The sequence below is a fragment of the Misgurnus anguillicaudatus genome, chromosome 6, assembly GCF_027580225.2.
Source record: "Misgurnus anguillicaudatus chromosome 6, ASM2758022v2, whole genome shotgun sequence".
Lineage (NCBI taxonomy): Eukaryota > Metazoa > Chordata > Actinopteri > Cypriniformes > Cobitidae > Misgurnus > Misgurnus anguillicaudatus.
Window position 1 is genome coordinate 30885940 of NC_073342.2, and position 21772 is coordinate 30907711.

Sequence of the window (21772 nt, forward strand, 5' to 3'; positions counted from 1 at the left end):
TGTATCGTAGTGTATGGTAGCATAACTTAACGTATTGTATTGTAGCGTAACGTATCACAATGTAGCGTAACATAACATAGCGTAGTGTATGGTAACAAAGCGTAGTGTACGGTAGCATAACGTAACGTAGTGTATGGTGGGGTAACGTAACATAACGTATCATAGTGTATGGTAGCATAACTTAACATAGTGTATGGTAGCGTAATGTAACTAAGTGTATGGTAGCGTAATGTAAAGCAATGTAGCGTAACGTAACGCAATGTATGGTGGGGTAACGTAACATAACGTATCGTAGTGTATGATAGCATAACTTAACGTATTGTATTGTAGCGTAACGTAACACAATGTAGCATAACATAACATAGCGTAGTGTATGGTAACAAAGCATAGTGTATGGTGGCATAACGTTACATAGTGTATGGTGGGGTAACGTAACAAAACGTATCATAGTGTATGGTAGCATTACTTAACATAGTGTATGGTAGCGTAACGTAACGCAATTTAGCGTAACATAATGTAGCGTAGTGCATGGTAACAAAGCGTAGTGTCTGGTAGCGTAACGTAACGCAGTGTATGGTGGGGTAACGTTACATAACGTATCATAGTGTATGGTAGCATTACTTAATATAGTGTATGGTAGCGTAACGTAACGCAATGTAGCGTAACATAACGTAGCGTAGTGTATGGTAACAAAGCGTAGTGTCTGGTAGCGTAACGTAACGCAGTGTATGGTTGGGTAACGTTACATAACGTATCGCAGTATATGATAGCATAACCTAACGTAGTGTATTGTAGCGTAACGTAACACAGTGTAGCGTAACATAACATAGTGTAGTGTATGGTAACAAAGCGTAGTGTATGGTAGTGTAACGTAACGTATGGTAACAAAGCATAGTGTACGGTAGCGTAACATAACGTAGTGTATGGTGGGGTAACGTAACATAACATATCGTAGTGTATGGTAGCATAACTTAACATAGTGTGTTGTAGCGTAACATAACATAACGCTATGTAATTTAGCGTAGCATATAACTTAGCATAACATAATTTAGCATGCTGTAACACGTAACATATAATGTAATGTAATGTAATGTATACTGTAACATAACATGTAGCATAATGTAACATAACATAACATAAGTGACAATTTGGAGAGGCCAAAAATGTGTAAAAAAAAGAGATCATTGATGTAATCACTTTTCTCATAGTGAAAAAATATGGTCACGTTGAGCACATTGCATTGTGCATACTGGGTGCAATATACATACTATACACTAGCACTATCTGTTGGTAGTACAGTATGTTAGTACATTGTAACATCTGTGAATAGACTCTCTCCCACAAACACTTGCTCTACCTCCCCCCAGCTCAATCTTTTTCTGCTTCCTAATCACATACTGTCATTTTGTGGTTTGGGAAAGGGATGCTAACCACACAGATCAATTCTGATATCTAACATCAGCGTCATCTATGGGAAACAGAAAGAAAACATCAACTTCCAGGTGCTTCTGAAATCCAACTCGTCTTTCTTTTGTGCATATGGTAATTCAAAATGTTCACAACAAGGAAGCTGATTACGTTTTACTGTATGTTAATGCATGATTACAGCAACAGGTGTCTGTGACACCTTTGATCCGACACCAGGCTTATGCCAAAGGCAAGAATGAAAAGACCACACAAAGCTAAGTCATTTCATTGTTTTTGTTGCTTGGAAAAATAAACCATATAGTGAAACACTGCAGTGGGCCAAAACAACATCTCTGATCGCCGACATTAAATTTAATGCTAATGTCCAGCACTTCAAGCGTTGAATTATGAGGGCCTTCATTCAGTTGTAGAAGCCCTGACGAATATTGATGTGTTTTACCGTGAGAAAGTGGAAGATCCTCGTCTCTGCTACGAACCCCCTTGTAGATTGTTCACACGTCAGATGTTTACATGGAAGTTCATCTGGTTCCCCGTCCGACCTCCAACCAATGATCTCTCTAAATGCAGAAAAACAAACAGGACGTCGGATCTTCAGAAGTTCACAGCGGGAGCTGCGGGGGTTCGAAACTGCACGTGGTCCTGTCCACACACAATGATTGATGACTCCACATCTCAAACGTTCATGTAAGCGACAATCTCAGCGGCACGTGATGATTACGGTATGATCCCGCAGTTCGCGCTGGGTTGTTTAGGGGCCCCTGGGAGTAAAAATAAATAGGTTAGATATTTTAAACAGCTAGAAAAAACAAGTGTACTTTATATGTAAACATTTACCCCACGTCCAACGTCGATAAAAAATTATGAGAGAAAACAATCAAACGTCAATCAAACAAAAATAAATGAATAAAGATGGCAGATAAAGAAAGAGAGAGAGAAATTCTGATGAGATATATCTGAATTCATACCAAAATAAAAATATGTTTATTAACATACTGAACCCTTTCCCCCAAATCAATCACTTATGAGGTTTAGGTTTTCCGTTAGCATGCTAAGCTAAGTTTTGAAACGCAGCTCTTGTGTTACTAAACAGAACATGAAGTGAATGGTTTGTTTTGAAGGCATGACTTTGCAGTTTCTTCAGTAAATCTGTGATGGAGGGGTGAATAATGTTTCCTCTGAAACAACACAGGACCTGTTCTTTCTCACGCTAACACGCTAACGTAAACATCTGTAACCGCAACAGGAAATCAAGAGGTTTACAGCAAAGCAAAGATCCGCTGAAAAGTGTTTATGTTTTAAATGCATTTAAATTATGTACCAAAATTACAACATTATCTGCTAAAAAAAGCACATTTAAAATGAATCATCTTAACATCACTTGTAAGAATTAATGACCATATGATTATGGTCTCCTGAGATCAGATTCTCACCTTCAAGTACACAAGACTAAATGTGACCCTGGACCACAAAACAGTCATAGGTTGCATGGGTATGCGTGTTGCAATAGCCAACAATACATTCTGTGGGTCAAAATGAGTTTTCTTTTATGCCAAAAACCACCAGGACACCAAGTATAGATCATGTTCCATGAAGTTTTATATTTCATGAATTTTTGTGAGTGAATGCAGACTTTATTTGGACAACCTTAAAGGCAATTTTCTCAATATTTTGATTTTTTTGCACTGTCAGATTCCAGATTTTCAAATAGTTGTATCTGAGCCAAATATTGCCTCCTAACAAACCATATATCAATGGAAAGCTTATTTATGCAGATTTCGGATAAGGTTTAAATTAAAATTTCCACAAATTGACCCTTATTATTATAATTGACCTTAAATTGGCTAGTTTTGTAGAATTTCAATGTGATGTGTGTGTTTTTGTGTGCTTTTGGTTGCAAATAGGAAAATGTTTTTCTGTAGATTTGCTGCTGTTTGATGGGAAGTGTTTTGCTGATAAACAAAATGAAGTACACATGATTTACACTGTTAAAATTTCTGTAGAAATTACAGTATTACTCTCAGCTGTTTGCCAGTAACTTACTGTAGATTTAATTGTACACTGTAAAAAATTTGCAATAATCATGCAGCTGGTTGCCAGTAACTTACTGTAGAAGATAAAGACTGAAAATGTTTAATGGTCATTGAACTGTTGCCATTAAATATAAATGTAAAATCTACAGTAAGTTACTGGGAGCTAGTTGCCAGTAATACCCAGTAATACTGTAATTTCTACAGAAATTTTTTACAGTGTAGGTTATTTAAAGGCAAAAGTTTGTTCAAAGTTAAATGAACATTAAACATTAACAAATAGTTGTCTCTACAGAATAAAACTATAAAATAAAGCCTTATGCAAAGCATTCTGGGAACCAATATCTGAAAGAAAAAAACAGACAAAGGTTGATGAGGATTTCTGATTCCCAGAATGCTTTGCATGAGGCTGTTGTTTTATAGTTTTATTCTGTAAAGATAGAGACTTATTAATGTTTAATGTTTATTTAACTTTAAACAAACTCTTACCCATAAATAACATCAATTTAATCTACAGTAAGTTACTGGCAAACAGCTGCATAACTACAGCAAAGTTTTGAAAAATAAAATAAAATTATAATTTTATAATAAAATGAATTAATATCTGAGCACATTTTTGTCAACTAAATTTATTTAGAAAGAGCACGAGGGAAAACCTCACTGTGTAATATTCAATAATTTACAGTAAGCCTCCCTGTAACAACCGTATATAAAATAAAATCATTATCCTCATAAATGTGATCATTTTAAGAAAGCATGACATCATATTCTCACCCGTTCATATGAGTGATCAGTTTGTTTATATAATGGACTTGAGATGACATTGACCACAGGTAAAGCAAATGAACGAACAAAGGAGATTCAATAAAACATGCCTCACTGGTCACATTATCATATTTACAAGCGTCAACAATACATACAACACCAATCAGATTCAGACACAGATGAATGGTCTGCTTAAACATTAAACATATCAGCAGGGGTAGCCAGTGACTTCTTTTTCGAGAAGTCACATGCGAAGAACATGCGAAGCTCGTCATAACATGTAATTAGCCCGTAATGTGTGTGGCTCATCATGTCAAAATGTGTGTTATGTAAACTTATATGCATTACATAAAATCTTAGTATTTTTGTCTTGTTTTCAGTAAAAATATCTAAAAATTCTTGAATTAAGATGATTTTTATTGATGAGCAAAACGACCCAAGAAAGTAAGTCTTTAGACCATAAATATCAAATTTAAGTGATTTTGTGCATAAAACAACACTGTAAAAAGATTCCGTAGAAATTACAATGTTATTGCAGCTGGGTTGCCGGTAATCCACCGCAGATTCACATCCATGTTACCTACTGGCAAGAGTTTGTTCAAAGTTAAATAAATCCCAAACATGAACAAGTCTTTATCTTTACAGAATAAAACCATACAATAACAGCCTCATGCAAAGCATTCTGGGAACCAGAAATCATCATCAACCTTTTTCTGTTTTTTACTTTAGATTTTGTTTCCCAGAATGTTTTGCTTGATGCTGTTTTTTTAGTTTTACTCTGTAAAGACAAAGACTTGTAAATGTTTAAAGGCGGAGTCCACACGATGTTTGAAAAACGCGTTGGAAAAGGAGACGGGCCGACTACCAAAACACACTTATAGCCAATAAAATCAAATCAAATGCCGGGTTGCGTATGTGTGGGGCGGGTCTATCAACAGAAGGTCCAGATTCTATTGGGGATGGGGCGTGTTTGTTTAGGTGATTTCAAATATCAACATTGGCTTTCAAACATCATGGACTCCGCCTTTAATGTTCATTTAACTTTGAACAAAATGTTGCCAGTAAAAAACATAAATTTAAATCTACGGTAAGTTACCGGCAACCCAGCTGCAATTTCTATGGATTTTTTTACATTGAAGCAAAAAAAAATTGCCAATGGGGTAAGCTATTTTTTCTTGAATTTTTCTTGAATTTAGTGTTTAGAGAAAAATGTTCCAAGACTTTTTTGCTTACCCCATTGGCAGATTTTGATCTTTTTGGTCTAAAAACTAGACTTATTTTCTTGGGTTGTTTTGCTTATCAAGAAAAGGCATCTTAATTTAAGAATTTTTAGATATTTTACTGAAAACAAGACAAAAATACTAAGAAAACATTTTCTTCAAAATCATTTTTTGCAGTGCATGTCATGTAAACATAAGTGCTACGAATGGGGTTTATGATAAAAGAGAGGCTCATGTTTGCCCGACACTCACTTAATCTCATGTATAATCAGAGTTTAGTGTTAAGTTAGCGGCACATAGTTTGACATGATGCATGATGCACATGGTGACACAACGAACACATATTTTGACATGACGAGCATCACACGACACACTGAACACATATTTTGAATTTGCGCACCTCGGAAGAGAAGTCATCGGCCGCCACTGAATATCATTCCTACAATTACAGATCTAAAAATGCTTTTATCTAAAGTGAAGTGGAGTGCATCTAAAGTAAATGTTATCGTGTGCGTTCACAGGGTTCAAATCCATGAACTCTAACCAAAAGCAGTTAACTACTCTGAAGCGTAGAAAAAAACCCAATCAGACAATTTAATTTCTTTATTCAGTAAATGCTGTATTCATCTGACCCAATCTCAATTAGGGTGACAGCTTGAAATTGAACAGATCAATTTAAAATAAACGCAGCTGATTAACACTGTGTAAAATCCCTCACAGAGACATAAATGATCCAGTGAATCATTATCTGAAGCGCTTAAGCTGTCTGATTGGTTAAAATGAACTGATTCACTGATATGAAGCGTGCTATACAAGCTTTAGTTTAGGAGGTTATTACAATTCTGTAAAATTATATCAATATTGAATATATAATTAAAGTAATGTTGCCGCCTTCCATTTTGGTTAGTTAAACCCCAACTGCAACAAATAAGATATTTATGATGAATGTTAACGTACCTAACATAACATTTTACTGTTTAACGTTTAACTAATCTATTATTCATTCATTCATTCATTTATTATTATTAAAGTGTGTTTTTTTTAAGATTGAGAGTCCTTTCAGATTTACAGAGTGTATTAAGAGAGCCGTGATTAAAACGCTGGCCGCCACTTCACTAATACAAAGGCGGTGGACTCTATTAGCGTCGGTCTAATCTACTGAGAGACTGAAGCGAATCCAGCTACAAAGACATTGAGTGGCACTGCAGTAGACAGATAAAAGTGAACCTGCCGGGGCTCTTTGAAATCAGACTGAGAAAGAAATCAAAAATCAAGTCCAGAGACGTCAAACAATTCTGCTCATATAACGAGAATGCACTCGTGTCTGATGAAGGTGTGCAGTCGTTTCAGTCGAGTCGAAATCTCTGTTTGTTTTACATGGCAGGGTGAAGCATGACAGATAGAAATGTTAGGGAGGACATTTCACGAGACTTTGAGTATGTATGTGAAGTTTTAGCTCAAAATACCACATAGATAATTTATTACACCATGTTAAAATTGCAACTTTGTAGGTCAGAGCAAAAATGTGCCATTTTTGGGTGTGTCCTTTAAAATGCAAATGAGCTGATCTCTGCACTTAATGGCAGTGTCGTGGTTGGATTAGTGCAAATTAAGGGGCGGTATTATTATAATATTATCCCCTTCTGACATCACAAGAGGAGCCAAATTTCAATGAGCTATTTTTTCCACATGCTTGCAGGGAATGGTTTACCAAAACTTATAATAATAAAGTAAAAAAATAAAGTCATAATTACATGATGTTTTTTGTGACATTCATGCTTTTTGTATTTGATAATTTGTTCTTTAAAAATGCTGGGTTATTTTTAGCGTTGGTCAAAAAGGGACAAACTTAGCACATTGGGTTGTAATTTAACCTATGCCGGGTTGTTTTAGCCCATTGTTGGGTGAAATATAAACATTTTCTGGAATAACTTTACCCAGCAGCTGAGTTTGTCCCTTTTTTACGCAACGCTGGGTTGAAAGTAGCCCAGCATTTTATTAAAGTGTATTATCAGCTAATGCATTCAACACAATTTGTTGAAACAAACACAAATAATTGCGTTTATAATTTTGTTTATGTATTAATCTTTCGTTTGGTTTAGGGCTGTCAAAAGATTAATCACGATTAATCGCATACAAAATAAAAATTTGTGTGTGTTGTAATTATTATGTATATATGAATACACTCACACATGTATACATTTCAGAAAATATGATGTACCTGTATATATATATATATATATAATATAAATTATAACAAAATCTAAATAAATATATATATATATATATATAAATACATGCATCCATGTGTGTGTATTTATATATACAAAATAATTACACACAGCGCACACACATATATTATGCAAACGCAAACTTTTATTTTGTATGCGATTAATCGTGATTAATCTTTTGACAGCCCTAAACAAAACTAAAAATTAATACATACACTAAACAAAATTATTAACCCAACACATTTTTATATTTTTGTTTAGTGTATATGTGACACTGGACCACATTTTTGAGATTTATATCACATGAAAGCTTAATAAATAAGTTTTCCATTGATGTTTTATTAGGATTGGACAATATTTGGTCGAGATACAACTATTTGAAAATCACACTGCAAATAAAATGATTTTCAAGAAAAAAAATGCCTTCGTATTTTTGTCTTGTTTTCTGCAGAAATATCTAAAAATTCCCAAATTAAGATGCGTTTTCCCGATGAGCAAAATGACCCAAGAAAATAAGTCTAGTTTTAAGACCAAAAATATTACATTTAATTGATTTTGTGCATAAAACAAGCAAAAAATCTGCCAATGGGGTAAGCAAATTTTTCTTGAATTTTAGTGTTTAGGAAAAATGTTCAAGATTTTTTTGCTTACCCCATTGGCAGATTTTTTTGCTTATTTTATGCACAAAAATGCTTCAGTTTGAAATTTGTAGTCTAAAAACTAGACTTATTTTCTTGGGTCGTTTTCCTCATCAAGAAAAAGGATCTTAATTTAAGAATTTTTAGATATTTTTACTGAAAACAAGACAAAAATACTAAGAATTTTTTTCTTGAAAATCATTGTATGCAGTGCAGAGGGTGCAAAAAATGTAAATATTGAGAAAATTGCCATTAAAGTTGTCCTTAGCAACACATATTACTAATGATAAATATATTTTTATATATTTACAGTAGGAAATAATACAAATATGTTAATGGAACATAATCTTTACTTTTAATATCCTAATGATTTTTTGCATAAAAACAATATTGACCAAATTGCTACAAATATTCCCATGCAACCTATGACTGGTTTATGGTCCAGGGTCACATGTATGTTTTTACTGGTATACAATTAATATTAAGTTGTTATTGAGTCATAATAATACACAAACTATAAACAGTTTATATTACATTACACTACTCTCTTAAAACAAATGTGTTAATCAACACAAAATGACACATAATGTGTTAAACAGGATAACACAAAACAATGTATAAAAAATGAACACATCCTTTCTTAAAATGTAGGTTGTTTTAATCCAGCTTTGGTCAAATACATAAACATTTTCTAAGGTTCATTTAACCCAATGGCAATGGTTAGCGTTGTCCAAATTGTACCCAACCATGGGTAACCAACCAAACAACAAAGCATTTCAAAAGAAATTAAAAACTGTTCTGCACATCAGGTATGTTGTAATAGCTTGAAATAGTGTCTGTGAAACCCAGTGTAAAGTCTCATAATCGAATCATGAGATGAAAAGCATCAAAGTTTGATTTCACATTGATTTTAATCTTTGACATGATCTTACTCAGTAAACATCAAGATTTACAGAATGATCATGTAGGATGATTATATGGGAAAAAAAGACAAAACTGGGTCACAAATCAATGTACCGGACAATATCTTATATTCCACAACATCTCTTTCCTACATGCAAAAGTAAGAAAACATGCTAATGCATTATTCATATATTTGGAAATTATGTTGTGTAAAAACGCTCCAAATCACCAAAATAGCTCTGAGCAGCATTGGTTTTTATCAAATGCAGTAGAAAACAGAATATAAGTGTCTGGGGCGGCTGTAAAGGCACAATAAAATATTAATGAAAGCTGAAATATTGAGTCAGTCTTTAGTGAAAAGTTTTCAGCAGATCGGCTGGTGTTTCTATAGAAAGACTACTCAATAATACAACATGTGCATCCAGAACGGATGGAGAGCTGCATGCCAAGAAATTTCAACCAGAAAAACAAACATGTTCTCTTTGCAATTGCCTCCCCTTTACCTGGCAAATGATGCAGACAAAATAAATTGAGAAAGACGGGCCATTCTGCCAATTGACAGGCCTACTTAATTGAAACTATCAATCATGATCCCCTACACATCAAACACATACGCTAAATATCCTGATCATTTAAATCAAGCACAAACATATAGTCAACATAAGCAGTCACCTTCTCAGGTAGCGGCGTCTATCAATCAAATTTAACTAAACTGTATGATCTGCATTTTTGTCACGTCATATATTTTCCCACACAGCTTCCCCCTGCAATGCATTCTGGGATTATTATTTTTTACAAATTACATATGCTAGTTTAGATGCTGTATGAACCCATACAATGCTGCAGTCGCCTTCATGTTCCCCAGCAAAAAACGTACCCGCATATTTTCAAGCGTTAATTATAAATGCCAGCATGCAACACCGCCACAGTGTTTAAACAGAGCCCGAAGCCTCTCCGCAGGGATTGATGGATGCGTGCAGGGATTTGTGCAGAGACCGCTGCTATCGCAGGATGGAGGGAGAATGGGATGGATAGAGGCGCAAGAAAACAAAAGAAAGAGTGACTCTGACTCTGTGAGAGGGAAGGGTTAAACCCATTACAACAAACCAATCAGAGTAGAGCGCAACACTGCAAAACCGCCGCAGTAAGTGAGAGAGGGAGATGAAGATAGAGAGAGAGAGAGAGAGAGCACAAGCAAGAATAAGCAAGCAAGCGCAACAGAAGGATACACTGGCAAGACTTCAACGCATCACAGTTTGAACGCAGAGCGCAGTAAATGAAGAAACTCAAAAGAGGTTTGATACCTACCCGTCTAATTTTTCTCCGCCGGGACCGCTGACTATTTGATGTGCACCGCCGGACGTCTTTGGGGAAAGCATCTTCATGGTGTGTTGAGATGTGAAGGCTGCAGAAGTGTGTGCAGAACATGCACTTGTGGATGCTGGATGTCGAAATGCGTGACAGATGGCATTGAGAACTCTTGGAGAGCAAAGGTAAGTGGGGGATACCGAATAACTTTGGTGACTGAATACGTGTGATCGTTGGATAGCAAGATTGGTACAGATTTGTCATTTATACGAACCCAGGGGCCGGTAAGAGTGATGAGGGTCAATATCTCCTGCAGATATACGACTCCCCAGGGTGATGGGTTTTTGGGGGGTATTGCCATCTTTGAAAGAGCAATCTCGCAGATAGAGAGGTCTTAATGATAATGCAGAATAAAAGATTTAAGTTGTGTAAATCGAAAGATGCTTATTGCACGCAAGGACGTGACCAAATGTTTATGACTTGGGAAAACGAAAACTTGAGATTTTGATTTGAATACTTACGGAGGCTACGTTGATTATAATAAACAGGATTTGGTCCCATACGTGTACGTACAGCGATTAGCAGCACACTGTCTGTAAACAATTCAGACATAGTTTATATATCGATCCGTGTCACCACTGACAAATTTCCCCCCAAAGCGAAATCGATGCTTTTCCCCTGAACTGTTAAGAGCTAGACTGAAACATCTGGTAAGAATTTACGGTTTCCAATCTTAATCACGGCTCGAACAACATCAGCTTTCTTCTTTTGGGGAAACAAAATGTGATTGTATACTTGCGTAAAAATGATGTTTGAATTATAAAAATAGTAACGTAAAACACATGGTGCATGCACGTTCCCCAAAAATGTTTGTACAGATGCATGGGTGCGTTCAAGAAACCCTGCGGGTGTCTGGACCGCAAAAACTTGTCACTTGATGATGCTAATCTGCATTTATGTCCTGTTTTATCCCATCAGGATTGCTGGAGACCAGAACTGAATCCTAAGTGCCGGTCCTCAGATCAAATCTTACAGGACGACTCGGACAAAACAAGCTAAGAGGCCCAATTCTCACCTTCACGCTCAGGCTGTATTTAAGAGTTACGACTGTTTTCGGCTTCGAGGACGTGCCCTTGAGTGGATTTCCCAAAAAATGTGACGTGAGATTTTTAATTACCTTACAAACCACAACAACGGAGCAAGAAGGTCACCTTCAGTGATGGGACAGGAAATGACATCACCGCCACCCAGAGTGAGCCCCGCCTCCTCGTGCTGACCTAAACAATTCCTTGACCTTGCTTTCCTTGGCAGATGGCACATGCAAATCAGAAAAAGCAAATCAATATGGATTTATTGCCAACCAGGGCTCGTAAAACTGTAATGGAAATACATCGGCAGTAAAGGAGCGGCATCCAATCTGGTTACAGGAATTCTTCTTATGACTGACTGACAGATACGGATATAATAATCAATAAATAAAAAGTCTGAATGTTCCCATTTTCATTTTAAAAGACAATAAGGTTACTGAGGTAATCTATGTTGAGTCTAGACCAAACAAATCCTTTGGTTTAGCAAAACTAAAGTTGCTGCCAGCTGCGTGACCATAAAGTGAAAACAGTGCTGGATTACGAGGATTATAAACTGCAGGAAACTTCCTTGAAAGGCCATGACTGGGGTTGGCGGACATCTTTTACCCCTTCCACGCTCCCCCCGTCCCAAATCTTGACTCCTGAAGTTGACTGAGAAGCTGGAGAGGGATGTGTAAGTCATCACATGCAAAACAAACCATTAGATTGTCTAGAAAACACACTGAGGGTCTGTTAGATGTTGTGTTGTAGTCATGGGTTTATTAGGCAGCAGACGACTCAGGACCAGATCCGCAACGGATCCGTCCCGTACCTGCCGACTTTGGCCCAGATCCAGTGCGGATCCGGCCCGGAGTCGTCTGCTGTCTATTCAAACCATGTCAACCAACTTCTCTCCTTCCGTACCATCCATCCTACAGCATTGAGACACAGTCATATTCGCAAATGGATCAATCCATCACTGCACGACAAATGAAAATGCATTGTGGGCAAAAATATCGGCTAGAGTGAATCTATTTATAGCAGCGGCAAAAACAGAACAGTCAGTGCATAGGGGTATACATTATTAGACAACATAGCGGAGTACATTTAGGCCATTATGAGAAAGTTTTTTTCTGTGCCGATTTTGAAAATGACTGATGTGAGAGTACCAAAGCCTGATCGATACCCAAAAGCCCACAAGATACCCAAACACAAGAGCCACACGAATGTTATCACGTCTATAATATCCTTCTGTTAGATCATTTTGGTAATCCTGTCATTTCACCCTTTAGGATAATGCACGTCCCTCCCGCCACGGAAGAAGAAATCACCATGAATAACGTTACTGTCTTTGACATCACCGAATCCGTGAGTCCCGCCATGACGGCGGCCAGCCCACACCCCTATCCCCTCAGCTTCCAGGTCTCCCTGACCGGGTTCCTGATGCTCGAGATTGTCTTGGGTCTGAGCAGCAACCTTACTGTGCTGGCTCTTTACTGCATGAAGTCCAACCTGGTCAATTCAGTGAGCAACATCGTCACCATGAACCTTCACGTGCTGGACGTGCTGGTGTGCGTTTGCTGCATCCCGCTCACCATCGTTGTATCGATGCTGTCGCTTCAAGGAGACACCGTTCTCGTCTGTTGTTTCCACGAGGCTTGCGTGTCGTTCGCCAGCGTCGCTACGGCGGCCAACGTTCTGGCCATCACGTTAGACAGATACGACATCTCTGTCAAACCGGCCAATCGAGTGCTGACTATGGGACGGGCGGTGGCCCTGTTGGGTTGCATTTGGGTTTTGTCGTTCGCCAGCTTCCTGGTGCCGTTTATCGAGGTGGGTTTCTTGGGACCGGAGCCCACCAAAGCCAATCAGACCGCCGTGGTGCATGTCAACGAGTATTACACTGAACTGGGTCTCTACTATCACTTAGTGGCCCAGATACCCATTTTCTGTTTGACTGCTATCATCATGTTGGTGACCTACACGAGGATCCTGCAGGCGCTCAACATCCGCATCGGCACGCGCTTCCACGCCTCGCAGAAGAAGAAGAAGATGAGAAGGAAAAAGAACTTTTCCCTCATGTCCACATCCGAGCAACAGCTGCCGGAGATCACGGACGGCACGCAGAGCAGCCGGGGAAACCGCGGGAACGCTCCGCTGGCCATGCGCACGTCCGTTTCCGTCATCATCGCGCTGCGGCGGGCCGTCAAACGTCACCGGGAACGCCGGGAACGCCAAAAACGTGTCTTCCGCATGTCGCTGCTCATCATCTCCACTTTTCTCTTCTGCTGGACACCGATTACTGTTTTGAACACTGTGATTCTCAGCACGGGTCCCAGCGACCTCAACGTCAAGCTCCGACTGGGATTCCTGGTCATGGCCTACGGCACCACGGTCTTTCATCCTCTCCTCTACGCCTTCACGAGACAAAAGTTTCAGAAGGTCTTAAAAAGTAAAATGAAGAAACGGGTGGTGTCGATTATCGAGGCGGATCCGCTGCCGAACAACGCAGTCATAAAAAACTCCTGGATTGACCCCAAGAGGAATAAAAAAGTGACGTTTGACGATCACGAAGCCAGACAGAAATGTCTGTCCTCAGAAGACGCAGACTAAACAGGCACTGGGTCTCAACAAAAGCACTGTTATTTATAATGTAAATATATTAGTCTTTAATAAGCAGGTATCAAATATTCTGTTATTATTTGTATTTAACTTGGAATATAATAGGATTGTAGAAAGAAGGTGCATGCCCTTTATAAGACACTGTGTGTAAATATATCAAAGCTGAGATTTGTATATACTCTTTATCACTTATGTACCTATATTATGACCTGTAGCCTTGTGCATACATGTATTTGTAATAAACTAGGTGGGAAAAAACGCCTCCAAAATCCACCAGGCCTGCCACGTATTGACCTACAATAACCGAGTGTCATCTTCAGTGACTGCATCTGTGAAGTTAAGGAACAGACATAACTTAGATAACTAAATGCACATGAGAAACTGAAATACAAGGAGAAATCTGGGAGTACATGCAGCTTTTCTGACCACCGCCGTTATTTAGTCATTCTTTTCTGTGTATCTTCATACATTTTTGTCTATACACCAAGAACTGAACTGTTATGATCTAACACAGTGTTCGAATTATGACAAAGATTATGGGAGGTCTCTTAGCTAAGCCCCACCCCCTGGCCAAGCCCCCTGGCATTATAGGGTTGCCGTGATCCTGGATCAACCTTTTTTGTTGGTCCTGGATCAACGTTGAAATCAAAGAAACCCCAAATTACCCTTAACTCAAACACTAACAATTTTTACCCCCATTTTACACCCCTTAATTTTAATAAAAAACATGTCTGTGCTTTATAGGGGGTCCCTCAATGTATATAGGAGGTCCGGGACCACCCCAGACCCCCTCAATTCAAGCACTGATCTAATAACAGATGTGCTGTGTTAAAATCCACAACAAATAAAATCATACATTCATACAATAACTTAAAAATACCTGAAATTTAAAAGAATTGTTCACCCCAAAATGAAAATTTGCCCATATTTTACTCATTCCCAAGCCATCTTATACACTGCAAAAAATGATTTTCAAAAAATATTTTCTTAGTATTTTTTTTTGGTTTTCAGTAAAAATATCTAAAAATTCTTAAATTAAGATGCTTTTTCTTCATGAGCAAAACGACTCAAGAAAATAAGTCTAGTTTTTAGAACAAAAATATCAAATTTAAGTGATTTTATGCATAAAACAAGCAAAAACAATCTGCCATTGGGGTAAAAACTTAAACACTAAATTCAAGAAAAAATCAAGAAAAATTTGCTTACCCAATTGGCAGATTTTGTTGCTTGTTTTATGCATAAAATCACTTAAATTTGATGTGTTTTATCTAAAAACTAGACTTATTTCTCTTGGGTAATTTTGCTTCTAATTTAAGATTTTTTTTATATTTTTACTGAAAAATACTAAGAATTTTTTTCTTGAAAATAATTTTTTGCAGTGTATGACTTTTTTCTTCAAGTTAAACACAGTCAGAGTTATATTAAATAATATCCTGGCTCCTTCAGCTTTATAATGGCATTGGATAGTGCCCCATTTTAAAAGCTCCATAAACACATTTATCAAAAACGAATCCATTTAATATAAATTCATATAATAATAATAACACATCGTTTTACTTCGGAAAACATTTTATAACTGTATGGATTCATTTTTGATGGGTGGATGAGCACTTTAAAATGGGGCACTATCCAATGCCATTATAAATCTGAAGAGTCAGGATATTATTTAAAATAACTTTAATTCTGTGTTTGGTTGAAAGAAGAAAGTCATATGCACGTAAGTTGGTAAATTAAACTCATTTTCATTTTGTGGTGAAGTTAGACTAGTTAAAATATTGTTCACAAATCAGACTATATGATAAATGATTAGTTTAATGCATTTTTTTTTCTTTTTTTAACTAAATTGTGTGATAAAAAATAATGTGATGATTCCTTAAAATAGCATAGCAGACAGTCAAACAGCTCAAGAGTGACATGATGGTGAGAAAATAGTTTTGTGATAAGAAAAAAAGGGGGACAAGACAACATCACCAGATAAAACTGACAAAAATATTTCAGATTTCCTTGCCTGTATAAATCTGACATTCCCAATACACTGAGGAAACATCTGGTTCATTTCTGCACCGCTGTCAAGGACAAAACGTCCTCATTTAGCATTCACAGATACACTGAAGAGTCCCTTCAACAAATCTGCATGTATATTAATACTTCCCCAGGTCAATGCCGCAGTTCTCACACGGCCGACATGAGAATATTTGACCTTCGGTGTTCAGTGGGAATGTTTCTCCATTACAAAGAACTAAATAGACAAATGCCAGCAGGGATTTAGATCAATATCACAGTGATCCAGGTTCATGTTCGGAATAAAGAACAAGTGCCATTAAAGAAAGATTTTCAAAAACCAAATGATTTCTTGTTTTTTTGCTCTCGGATCTGGAGGTTTCCCAGCAAGCGATAGTCCATCATTTCACCATCTAGGTTAACTATAGACCCCATATAGTCCGGCTATCAGTAACCCACTTGACATTTCTGTCCAAAATAAACTAGTTTTTGCTAAAATAACTTATGAGGTGAATGATTTTCCATCATGTAAGCAAAGCCAACAGCAATTACAAGGTGTTTGGTTTTATTTATTTTTTGGGCTATAGGTAGACATCCATTAAATTTTCACTTGCACTGCAAAAAATGACTTTCTTACTTAGTATTTGAGTCTTCTTTTCAGTACAAATATCTAACAATTCTTAAATCAAGATGTAGTAACTTATTGAGCAAAATTACCTAAGAGTCAAAAAAAAAGTCTTTTCAGACAAACATATACATTTGAAGTGAATTTGTTAAAAATTGATTTTTTTCTTGAAAGAAGTGTTTAACTCTTTCCCTGCTATTGACAACTTATCTCATCAATTAAGAGAAAACATTTGCATTAAAAAAAAACGTGTCTCTGAAAAATGTTCATGTTAATATGCATCCACATCCAATTATCCACTACTTTCCCAATTTATGAAAAAACTGAAGCCAAAATGTTATTTACTCATTATAAACTCTGTGTATGTTTTGATAATCGTTCTGAATCTGATCTCTAACAAAATTGCTTCACAAAAATGCAATTATTTCAGCTTTTTGCTAAAAATATATATTTTTAAAGACAAATACCCATATTTAAGAGCTTACACTGCAAAAAATGATTTTCAAGAAAAAAAATCTTAGTATTTTTGTCTTGTTTTCACTGAAAAATCTTAAAAAATTTTAAATTAAGAAAACGACCCAAGTAAATAAGTCTAGTTTTTAGACAAAATATATCAAATTTAAGTGATTTTGTGCATAAAACAAGCAAAAAAATCTGACAATGTGGTAAGCAAATTTTTCTTGAATTTAGTGTTTAAGAAAAATTTTCAAAAAAAATTTTGCTTACCCCCTTGGCAATTTTTTTGCTTGTTTTATGCACAAATTCACTTAAATTTGTTGGGTTTTTTTTCTAAATCTAGACCTATTTTCTTAGATAATTTTGATCATTAAGTAAATGCATCTTGATTTATGAATATTATATATTTGTACTGAAAACAAGACAAAAATACTTAATAAGAAAGTCATTTTTGCAGTGTGTTTAGACGTATTTTATAAGCAAAATTGCTTGCTGGATAACATACACTGTAAAAAATACTTTGCTGCCCCAAAATGTTTTGTTAAATCAACTCAGATTTACAAGTCATGTCAACAAGAGATGAGTTGTCGCAACTTTTAAAATATAGTTGAAAAAAGTCAACTTAATTTTATAAGTTAAAACAACTTACCTGTAGTTATAACAACTCACCTCTAGTCAAGATAAATAATAGTAAGTTGAAATGACTTGTAAATCCGAGTTGATTCAACAAAAGGGTTTAAGGCAGCGAAGTATTTTTTGCAGTGTACTAAAACACTATAAAACATTGAATTTAATGTAATGAGAGTTAAAGATTCACAGCTAACTAATAAATCACGAAAAACTTTTCTGTCTATTGCATTGTCATTGTTGGTTGTATGTAACAACAAACACATAAGAAACATGAGAAAGGAAACTTCCTAAAAACAATCAAAAGCCCAATGAATGCTTCAGATCCTATACTTATTGTAGCCAAATGTTCTTAGCTTATCTCTCAATATACATGCATGTGATTACATAAACAAAGGCCTACGTAAGTCAACACTAAAGAGAGCTGCGCTCGTGGACTGCAGCCGTCTGCACTGTATAAGGGACGAATACAATATTCATACATCAGTCTGAATGACAGGTGAACTGTCCTTGACTGAATACTTCAGCTATAACTCACTAATCCTCATGTCAAGAGTGCTCATCTCTAAACAATGAAAGACAATTCAGATCATTACAGAATTGATTAAAAGCCTCTCTATTGTGTGTCGATGCGAAGCAGTTTCAGAGTGAATTCGATCCAGGTTTACTCTCTATATGACCTCTACGCTCTTAACAATAAAGGTGCTTCATGATGTCATCGATCGGGGCTAGTCAAGTGGCGGCCCCCCCAATCATCTTTATCCGGCCCACCGGCCATCTTTGTTTGATTTAAAATCAGCGTGGTTACTTTAAAGCCGCCTTTTCACTGTACATGACAAATGACAGCTAATAAACCGGAAGACGAGTCAGAAAGGGGCTGCGTGGAGTACCAAACATCTGCGAGTGCGTTTCGGATCAGATTTGAAACTTGTGCGACTACACAGCATGTGACATGCAAACCGGAAGTGATGTATTTCAGTTTGTGTGAGGTGAAAATTATGAATCCTATTTTATTAGTAACACTTATGCAGCTGTTTATGGTTTCGTTCATTTGCATTCATTTATTTATTCCACTATGGTGAATATTCATTAATTGAAGGCTCGATGGATTAAGCTTATATGCAATTTTTGCACGAAATTACGATTAAACTGAAATTTCTCGACAAATGCCAGTAGGGGGCAAACTCTGACAGTTGTGTCCGAATGTCGTGTACAGTTTAAAGGCGGTTTATAGCCTAGATATCTTTAAAATATTAAAAAAGAAAACAAGAAGTGCAATTTCAGTCATTAGGAGAAGACTCCTGTTGAATATGTTGTGATTGCACACTGCACACTGTAAAAAATGATTTTCAAGAAAACATTTTCTTAGTATTTTTGTCTTGTTTTCAGTTTGATGGGCAAAACGAACCAATAAAATAAGTCTAGTTTTTATACCAAAATATCAAATTTAAGTGATTTTGTGCATAAAACAAGCAAAAAAAATCTGCCAATGGGGTAAGCAAATGTTTCTTGAATTTTTTACTTTATGGTATAATTATGAATTATAATCCAATTATTAATGCTTTTTTTTTGAAACAGGATGGCAAATCTTTTAGGTTAAGGTGGCTTGTGGATCAATTCGGTTCAAAGATTTCACATAAAAAATGCATTTACTGAGTCTTTAGGTCAGTGGTTTTATAAAGACACATGCTGAACTTATTTGCATTCTGCTGAAGCTTGGTAAAATGTGAATTTTTACTCTGCTGGGTGTCCTTTCAACCTTCAAGTTCATTAGGACATCAAAAACAACAAAGACCCTCAGCATAAAGCAATAGACCCCTGGGCTACAGCACCATCTATTGGTCACTGTTGTCAATATACCAAATTTTTATAATAATGCTGTTTTACTTTCCTAACATTTTATAGTTAGTTTGGACAAACAGGTCATTCAAACCCAAAACCTTGCCAATCTTGTGATGTTGGCCCCTCAGAAATCACGCTGCAGCTTTAAAATTCTTCCAAATATATTTAAGGGCTTTTAATTATCACAGATATCTAAAACATTCGCAAAACTGTTGTTGATTTTGAAAATTTACATAAATAATTATCCATTTAAATCATTCAGTTTTTGCACACCGTTGCTATTTGCGTATTGCGATATGCATGTTTGCGCTATTGCAATAATTTGTTATCTCTTGCTTCTGGTCCAGTGCATCACCTTACATCCTTTTAACCTTGAAAAAGAAAAAGGGTTTAAATGAAATGCAAAACTTATTTAAATGACCCTCGGTTTCCACACTACCACAACTGAAAGGTAATTTATGTTTTTTGAACACTCCCCGCACGTGTCATTGGTCAAACAAATAGATAATCCCGCCCTAAACCGACATTGGCTCAATCAATAAAGTTAAAATGAGTTACAATTGTCTATCCATATAAGCCAAGGTTTAAAATTACACACGTCCGCTTTAGCATGCATTTAAAATGCATTAACAAATCTGAACCCCCAATGTCCACTTTATTTGTATGCTTTACCTGTTTGGCAGCATCCACACACTCAATGAATGAATCAATGTACAGCAAGGCAATGCTGAAACAGTTCTGTGTTTGATCTTTATTCTCCGTGTAACACTTCAAGATCTGATTGTGTATATCTGCACATTCTGATCTGATAGAAAATCAAAGAGACAGCAGTAAAAAAACATTGCATTTATATCACATAGCACATGTGTTGTTTATGTTTCTCCTGAAGTGACTGCGTGTATCTTCCAAACCTTTCTTGTAATTCTCAGCTGTGACTTTAGTCAACTGAACCGCCAGTATGACAACAAAAGTTAACACACAAGAAATATATTGCATGAAAGAAGATAATACCTGGTCACATCTCTGATCAGACAATCATTTCATAGAGATGCACAAAGGCTTCTGGGAAATGGTGGACATGTAAAAGCAGGTATAAATGGCCTCCCCTGTTTCTACAGCTTGATGATCTGATCCCGGATCAAAGCGTCCTGATTTAGCAGATATTTCTCATTTTCTTCCAGCTTCTGAGCCTGATGGAGAAATGAACCCTGTTACTCACAGATCATCTGCCAAGATGAGTCTCACAATGGCCATTAACCTCTACACAACATTGAAGTAGATGATCTTTAATAGCACATGCAGTTATTAATGTAGGCCCTGCTGAAAAAAAACGCATACCAGCATATGTTGTGTTTTGGTGCTGGTATGCTGGTGACCACCAGCTAAACCAGCATAGACCAGCATAATTCCCATGCTGGTCCATGCGTTTTTTTTTCAGCAGGGGTTCACTAAGGGTCTCTTTATACCAAGGATGATAACTATAATAGAGATAAAGTTCGTTCTTAAACGATAAAAACTTTAAATTTATGGGAATATTGGGGTCCACAACTGTAATGATAACAATACAAAGGAATGATATTGTCCTGATTTAACTTGTTGATGTCTTGTGGTCAAACTTCCAACATATTCTGCAACATGTTATGCGTCTTACTAAAGAAAGTTTGGCATGAACATTATGAATTTATTTAATATTATTTTTAAAAAGAAGAGTAATACTGAGGTGTTTAAGAGCAGTAGGCTACACACCCGAATGCCCTTCACGAGCTGCACACGATCCTCGTCACTGGAAATGTGTCGAGAGCTGCAGTTTCCATCACTTCTTCTCCTGTCAGTTGTCTGTATTTCTACAGTTTTATACTACACTTTTTGCAAATAAAATAATATTAGAGGTTAATGTGTAATTACTGAAACAAGTTTGAGTTGAGCGCGTGCACAGCGGGTGAATCTGGAGGTCTCCATGCACGCGCCACCTGACTGCAAGCGTTCCCAGTCAGAAAATGAATTTAAAAAAA

The 21772-nt window shown here is 36.5% G+C and overlaps 1 protein-coding gene and 1 long non-coding RNA gene across 2 annotated transcripts; one reads left to right on the forward strand and one right to left on the reverse strand.

Annotated features, from left to right (window-relative positions):
• Positions 1–280: 280 nt before the first annotated feature.
• Positions 281–21729, reverse strand: LOC129434139 (uncharacterized). Its single transcript, XR_012370127.1, has 3 exons — positions 21507–21729; positions 20433–20950; positions 281–2186 (listed from the first exon to the last, which is right to left on the reverse strand). It is a non-coding gene; the product is annotated as an uncharacterized lncRNA (long non-coding RNA).
• On the forward strand, positions 10415–14612 carry gpr22b (G protein-coupled receptor 22b). The gene is made up of 3 exons (XM_055193008.2): positions 10415–10705; positions 11499–12281; positions 12880–14612. Exon 3 carries the CDS (start codon positions 12884–12886, stop codon positions 14198–14200), a length of 1317 nt encoding a protein of 438 aa, XP_055048983.1. The 5' UTR covers positions 10415–10705; positions 11499–12281; positions 12880–12883; the 3' UTR covers positions 14201–14612.
• Positions 21730–21772: the final 43 nt, after the last annotated feature.

Coding starts and splice junctions, on each gene's coding strand:
- gpr22b (XM_055193008.2), top strand. CDS start 12,884: ATGCACGTCCCTCCCGCCACGGAAGAAGAAATCACCATGAATAACGTT.